A 7,985-nucleotide genomic window follows, 5' to 3' on the forward strand; every position below is an offset into this window, starting at 1 on the left:
CGTTTGATATCAATCTGATCGAAAGAATGCCGTGATACTGGGGCTTCCTGCGTGTTAGTGCGTGAGCTAGTGCATGTGTCGTCGCAGGAGCTGATCCTCTTTGCTTTATTTCGATTTAGAAGCCTTGCATGCCCACGTCCCGCAATATGCTGACGCGGTGTGACACGAAAATGCGATCCGCGATGAAAACCAAGGGGCGCTAAATGAGACTTTACATTTCAATTTTAGATTATGGTGTTTTTCATATTAAAACAGGATGCAGAGGATGCAGGGAGCTCGGAATAACATTCCCAAGATTCCATCCTTTCCCGAGCACCTTCAAGATCCAATCCTCGGACGTAGAAAAAAAAAGAACGAATGGGCATCGCGTTCGCGCTGCGATAAATCGAGCGGCCAACAAAATTAGCGTACGCGCAACGCGAAGAACCTGCCTGCAGCCGGGCAGAATTAATTCAGAGAGCCGCTTTTAATCGGCCGGGCCCGGGAAGCGCGAGCAAGGATCCTCGCGAGTGTAATTCCGCTCTTAATAAACAGGAACACGCGTCGTTATCGACACGGCGCGATCGCAGACGGCGTGGAGACGAGAGAGACGGTTCTCCAGGGCCGCGACGCGGACGTTCCCTCGTGTGTAATACGCCGGACGATTTCTTTATTTAAACGATACGGCCGGCAAACGCCGTACATCACCGCGGCCAACTGGAAAAAAGACACGACACGTCGTGCAGTTGAATATTATTAGACCGTGGAGGATAAACGATCGCGCGGGTAAACGATCGCCCGGCAGATCCTCGCGAGATTGTTGCATCTTAAGGCCGATTTATACCGTCCGGCATAAACACGTCTGCCGGCGAACGTATCGTATAATAACAGCGAATTGGGGGGAAAGAATCTTTCCTTTATAAAGTATCTTCATTTCCTCTCGCTTAATCTTTCATCCAATTACGGCGGAGTCTTTAGCATAAACTCGACTGCGCGTCTAAGCAGCTAGACCGCGCCTGCTGTACTCAATTTTGCAATACTAAACATCCCGTAATCGTGGAATGAAATTTTTTTGCACTTTTCAAGTCGAGTCTACATGTATGTTTTGTGACGAGGAAATCTGCGTTTCTGCAAACTGTTTTCACGTCGCTGTGCACACAGAAGTTTCCGGGGAGTTTCAAATATACTAAGCGCGCGCCAACGCGCTTGACGACCGCTTGAAAGTTCGCGCAAGACGAGACTAAAGCTCAGGTGACTCACCGGTGAACGACTCCTCTCGAGTGCATGTGCTTGAGCGCGGCGACCAGCTGTCTGGCATAGAGCCTCGCCGTGTTCTCGTCCAGTTTACCGGCCGGCTGTTCCTTAATGTGCGTGCACAGGTCGCCGCCGGTCGCGAGTTCCGTCACGAGATAGTACACGGATCCGCACTGCAAGCAGGCGTTAAATTAAACCGTTATCGACTCGCATCGATAGCGTGGAGAATATTGTCGTGGGAGTCTAAGAGATACGGTGATCCTGACACGAGGATCCCGCGATACTTGGATTTTCAGATCCTTGGTTGCTCAGGTGTCATGTCTTTCGCTCTTTATCTCACGATTTAAAATATCGTCTAAGATATCGATAGGTTTAACTCTTCGTGTAGCAGATGCGGAAAATTATTATAAGAGTATAAATTTACTGAAATTATTTATTGAATGTACAAATGATATTAAGTACCTTAAAATTTAAAATTTGTAGAATTTAAATTATGTATAAAGATTATTATAAATAATCTCACGAGATATAATTGAAAATGCGGGGCTGTACTTCAGGCCAGTTAATTGCACGTGTCAAAAAGACAAAAAAGGTGCGCATGATTCATGACGACGTGTTTGAATATTATTAAATAATGTTAACGTACCGTGTATAACTCCTTTCATACTTTTTTTTGCCTCTCTCGACTTGCTACCGAAGTACGGCCATACATTTTAGTCCGTGAAAATGGAGCAACAAGCAACGAGCTTGCCGGGACCGGTCGCGCGAAATTGATCACGCGCATTTAAAATGCACCGCCGCGGAGGCGCATCGTAATTATCGAGAAAGCGTTTCCCGAATTTCGCGCGCGCTCTCCAGACACGAGCGACGGCATGCATCTCGTCGATTAAGCGATTACCTTAATGCAACGATATGCATGCGGCGACATCGGACGTGCGAGCGTGACCGACGAATTACGGTCGCGACCCACAATGATGAGTCGGTGTTCCCTGGGCGCCGATGATTATTTATACTTCATAGCTGGACACATCGGCGTGGTGCCCGACTGCTTTAATTGTGAATCGCGTGGATCACGAGAGCCGAATAAATATTGTTCTTGTGCATTCTAATGCGAACATTAAGCAAAGAATGAAGCGGCACGAGATTTCCTACTAGTTGCTAATTATCGTATTCATTGTTCTCAAAGCTTCTTGTTTACTTGTGCAACTGTGAAAAATATATTGCATAAAATATTCCTTCTGGTAGACGTGAAACTGCCGTGACTCATGCTCGTTGAATAGAAAACGCGTTTAGTCAGTAGAGCAAATGGGTAGAGAACAAGATCACAGATATCGTTTTGCTTGATTTAAATTTTACGCAGTAACGCTCCGCTCGGCGCGGCGAAAAGACGGTCAGGGGAGTTTAGCCGACAGAAACTAACCGAGAACTTCTGGGAGTTCGTGCCACTTGCGCGAGTCAATTGAGAGAGAAAAGTAGAGACACCCATCGCCCTTTTCTATCTCGCTTGGCAAGTATCGCCGTTCCGTTGGCGGGGTTCCGTTGATACGCAGAGCGCTTGCCAACCGAATCAACCGGAGTCGAGTGTGCGTGCATGTCCCCATGGGTGCGACGTGAGAGATACGCGATTTCGATATATCACCGGATATGGGCAAAATAGGAACGTAAATTCGGCGTATGTAAACGAGGGGAAAGGCTCGACACACGAACGGGGGTAGAGCCGGAGATAGGAAAGAGCCGAACGTGGAATCGTTCCTGCGCCAGGGAAACAAGAAGCGTATGTCTGGCACGGCGTAGTTCGTGCCAAAAAGGTGCGCATCGCCTGTAGCATCCTGCTCTCGGAATTTAAAACGGATTTTTCTTTAGCACGAATTTAATGTACACGCATGGAGATCCGGATCTCTGGATCGTTTCCATCCGTGGTCGCTCGAAGCGTCGTCTTTCTCCGAAAGCTGTCTACGAGCGCGAGCTTCGCGCGCGAGAGTTCTCGCGACATCTTCCTCGATATCTTTACGCGCAATTCTTTTATCGCCCGTTCGGGGCTACGTGTCCCGTTTATAATAAGAGATAAAAACGTTCTTCCATAAAACGTTCCCGGCGAATCTCCGCGGAATTATTTAAAATGATATCGTCGTTCGAGGCGACTCAAACTCGTTGCTAATCGAGCCCGCCGCAAACGCGGTTGTTAACGCGTCCATTTTTATAGCGATTTCATTCTCCCCCCCCGAAACGAAGGGGACGACGGCGTCATTGGGCATCAATAACGGGCGAATTCTACGCGATTCATCGGCTCGTAACATCAGTGCCGACATAAAATCGCGCGAGCGGCGCGTTTACTGCCGCCATTGGCCGACAATAATGACCTTAATTGGCGCTTAAAGCGGCTTTCCTGCAATATCCCGAGCATGAGTAACGCTCTGATGGTCGGACATGCATCTTCGTAAAAATCGAGAAGCACGCATGTGCGCGTTTGCTTATCGCGTACTGAGTGATTCAGAGTTACCATTCGTGTCCCCTTCGATGCATGAACGAATAAATGGTCGAGTTGAAGCCACTCTCTCGCCTTCTTGATTACTACAGCTGCAACAACGTTATAATAAGTTTCCAGGACGTGCGCAAGGTTTTAATTGGCTTGAATAATTGGCCATTCCCCTCGATATTTTTATGGCTACGAGCTCAATTTTTAAACAGGAGTTGATAATGTTGTGATATGCACACGCACGCAAGACGCGATAGGAATAATATTTTATTAAGTAAATTTTGCTTTTCTACAAAATTGTCTGTACACAATTATGAAAACGGTAAACGATTTTGAATCATTCCGCACGCGATCAATACTGAAATAAACAATCTGGCGACTAGGCAATATCGGAAACATCGATAACCGCCGTAAATGTCACGGCTTTGCCTAAAATGTTGGGTATTGGTATCTGCGCGTTTACAATAACCCACGCGTTGCAATAACGCAGCTTTACGACATAAAAAATGGTCCATTGTCCTCACTCCAGAAAGTTTGTAGCATTACTACGTTATGTCCATCGTGAATTTATAGTAAGCTGAAATTTTTCATCATTGTCTTACTTGTATCACATACGTATGTATCACATAGTAAAAAGCATGTTTTTTACGTGCAATATCTTTTTCGTTTTCCCGTATTTAGATGATCTTTATTGACGTATTTTCACTGATACAATATTTATTTAATCATAATCTTCCAGACAATAGAAAACTAACTACACAACGAAATTATTTGTGTAAATAATTCGCGAAATTTTCTATTAAATCAGAAAATGCAACCACGTTGTAGAATAAATTACTCAGAAATATGGAAATGCGCGGAAACCGCCGTCACGCTTTTGTGGTTGCGTGTTCGCGCGTTTGACTGTCAGCGACATCAAAATCCGGGCGCTATCAATAATTAATATAAGGGACGGTGACCATTTGCATACTCGATTAGTTCTGGCAGCATCGTCAATGGCACGCTATCGTCGCCCAGTCACGTCACCGGTAGGCGACCCTAAGGAAAGCGAGAGAGCATCGCCTGGAAAACGAACGTAGTTTACGAGCTGCATGCGAGGCGCAGATGCTTCGAAGGATCCCAGCAGAATCGGCAGTCGAAATCGTGCGTAGACATCGACTCCCTAGGCGCGCCTCCGCACCATCGTAAAGATTACGACGTGGAAATGAGATATAAGGCGACGTCATATATAGCCAATTTAAGCGACGGCGAGAAAGGCGAGGCGAAGTCTCGTCTCGATATTATCATATTTGCCGTCAGGTGCGGGCATTCTCATCGCCGATAGCTCTTCCCCCTCGACGGATGGCTTAAATAAAACAAGACGCACTCCTCGATCCGCGCGTTTTATAAACGCGAGGAAAGTAATACCATCTGCAGACTATAAAATCATTTCCGTCGAAAGAGAGAGACAGAGAAAGAGAGAGACCGGGAAAAGTCGAACGGTTGTGCATCCACAAAACCTCGTAGAAGTGTTGCTCTTCCAGCGGATACCTACTCGCGTGTCCGTTCATCCTTGAAGTATTCAAATAAATTTTCTGCGTATTGTTGCATTGCAAAACGTGAAGAGTTACTGCCTGTCCCGTTGCTCCCGGGAAACGGTTTTACGTAAATATGAAGAATTGCACTCCCATGTAATTGGGCCGCTTCGACTTAATGCAATTTCGCAGAACAACCAGGACGCGTCTGACGGTCAGACTTGCAGACCGCCAGAAATCGAGGACAAGAATTTTACACAAGCGAATGGCAACAACTCATGAATTCCAATTTTCCCAGTCGCGTCGCACTCGTGCAAGAATCCCGCGATGCGCGCCGACTACGCCGTGCATCCAGGAAATAAAATTCGCGACGTATCGAGCACGAAAAATTTTCACCCCACACATCCCTCATCGGCTGGGCCAACCCTGGCTGTCCGTTGATCTCGCGCGCTGCGTTTTTCACGAGGCTCCGAAATTCTCGAATCGCAAACGCGTCGACGAGGCTGGGGAAGGAGGAGCAGAATGGGTCGCCACGGCCGCGTGTGCGTTCCCGTCATATTTTCCTACGTACTTTATCTTTCCCGGCGCGTATACACCCTCGTCCCCGTAACTCGATCGTGACGTGCGAGCGCGCGGACTAACAAAATTTTCAGAGTAAACGAGGTGCGCGATGCTGCGCGGCCGGAGAGCCTCTGATATCGACGTCCTACACATGAATTCAATTACGTCGTACAAGCACACCGAGAGTCCTCTCCCCGGCGTTTTTTCCTCTCGCCCGGGTCCCTGCGTACGCCTCCGCGTGCGTGTGCGTGTGCGCACGTGCACCCGCGAGCTCGCGTGTTGGGTCAACGTTCGCGTCCGTAGCAGCCGGGTCACGTACGATGCAGTGCATTAATGGTGCCGGTCCATGCCTCCTCCGTATCGGCACGGAAAGGATCGCAACTCAAAAAAATAATTTCCGAGTTCGCACTCGGGGATTGAAACGGGTATAATTCCGGCGAGATCAATCTCCGATGCTTAGTGCAGCGATGGAAACACGTATCTCTCATCGTCGTGAATAAACACGAGGAACACCTTCGACGTGCTTGCAATATTGATGCCTGCATCTACGAGTCGCGTGTGCTTTAAAATATTTTGGTGGTAATTTAATTTTCAATTAAATTATTAATTAATTAAATTATTAAAAGTTAATTAATTAAATTTATAGCTGAAATAGATAAAATTGAAAAGCTTAAAATTTAGGAGAAATTAGTTTTCGTTCGAAACTCAGGTTTGCTGCAAAGCAAAACGATTAAAGGGTTGAATAGCTCTTTTGATTCGCAACCGGTTCATAAATGCAACTAAATGGCGTGTTTAATTAAATCCAGAAAGAGATGGATCATCGCCCTTTCGGGCGTTACGCTAACGGACTCGGCTGTAGTCGAAATTTTAGGACATTCGCGATTTGTCACGGAGCTCTGACGAACGTCATGTACCGGGTGAGAGTGGCGTGACTGTAGAGCAACGTAGGATCGACGGGGGGATAGTGCGGCTGTCACTAGAAGAGGGATGCGCGAGACGAAATAGCATAGTTCCCTTTTGAAAAGGGAATGAATAGATCGTTATACAAAAGCACAATGAACGCGGTTGTCTTGTTGATCGACCGTGGTGAATCGCTCTTTGTATTAAGAACTTGATTAAACTTTCGGCGCGGTCAATTAGGGTAAAGAGATTTGATCAATCGTCGAAATTCTCTCGAAACTTGATTGCACCCTAAAACGTTTCCTCACTCACCCGGATCGTCTCGTACAACCTCACGATGCTCGGGTGCTGCAGCATCGACAGCACCTTCGCCTCCCTCGTCAGGTTCTTCATCACATAATCCTTCTTGCCCTGCTCGACGTCTATTATCTTAATCGCCACCTGAAACAAGAAGCGAGGAGATTCACATAATTAATCAAGTGCGCAGTTTAATCCGAACTGTTGTTAAGTAGAAATTAATTATCGAAAGTGTTCTCGGCTCTTTGAATCAACGCGTAATTTTGTCGCGTATCCAAGGAATGATTCAGACGTGAAGAAATCTGCTAGAGAAAACAATTATATATATTGCCTTCCCTGTATATTATTAATAGCTTTTTATGTGTATTCAGTTGCGCCCATCTGCACTAAAATTACGAATGTGTATTATGACGCGTATGTTAAGAACCTCAATGAATTAAGACATTGTTGGCAGGTGAGTAAATAACCGTATGGCATATGGAGCGGTGAGAAAAAATTTCACGTCAATACGGCGCACCTCCGGTTGAATAAATGCTTTATTCGCGCGCGCGCGTGCATGCACGGCTGCGCCTTGCGCGAGATATTTCTTCCCGAGCGAAAAAAGAAAACGCGCGAGTTTATCCTCGGGGCTTTCAGGGATCAATCGCCCCGCATTCTCTCCTCGAATTGCCAGCACGTCAAACACCTTCCATATGCCTCGTTGAGGAGCCGCTTTTCCACGCGCGGAGGGTGAAGGTGGCAAACGAGAGTGAAAGCGAAAGAGGGTGAACACGGAGGGAGAGGGAAAACGAAAGAGAAAGAAAGAGACACACCTTAGGATGTTGAATACGCTAAGACAGCCGCGACGCGCAAAGGGAGAATGGTCCCCTGTCCCTTTGATGTGCCGTAAAGGGCCGGAGGCGGTAATTCGCGCGAACCTAAGCGATTGAAATGGTGGACTTGGTCGCGCCCCTCGCACACCGAGCGTCTCGCGAGCGAGGGTGCGCAAGGGAGGAAACTGTAAC

The 7,985-nt window shown here is 47.1% G+C and overlaps 1 protein-coding gene across 1 annotated transcript; it reads right to left on the reverse strand.

Moving 5' to 3' along the window:
• Positions 1–1,235: 1,235 nt before the first annotated feature.
• Positions 1,236–7,119, reverse strand: LOC113562976 (CBL-interacting serine/threonine-protein kinase 24-like). The gene is made up of 2 exons (XM_026973882.1): positions 6,997–7,119; positions 1,236–1,406 (listed from the first exon to the last, which is right to left on the reverse strand). The coding sequence occupies exons 1-2, from the start codon at positions 7,075–7,077 to the stop codon at positions 1,236–1,238; spliced, it is 252 nt and encodes an 83-aa protein (XP_026829683.1). The 5' UTR covers positions 7,078–7,119.
• Positions 7,120–7,985: the final 866 nt, after the last annotated feature.

The sequence above is a fragment of the Ooceraea biroi genome, chromosome 11 (assembly GCF_003672135.1).
Source record: "Ooceraea biroi isolate clonal line C1 chromosome 11, Obir_v5.4, whole genome shotgun sequence".
Classification (NCBI taxonomy): Eukaryota; Metazoa; Arthropoda; class Insecta; order Hymenoptera; family Formicidae; genus Ooceraea; species Ooceraea biroi.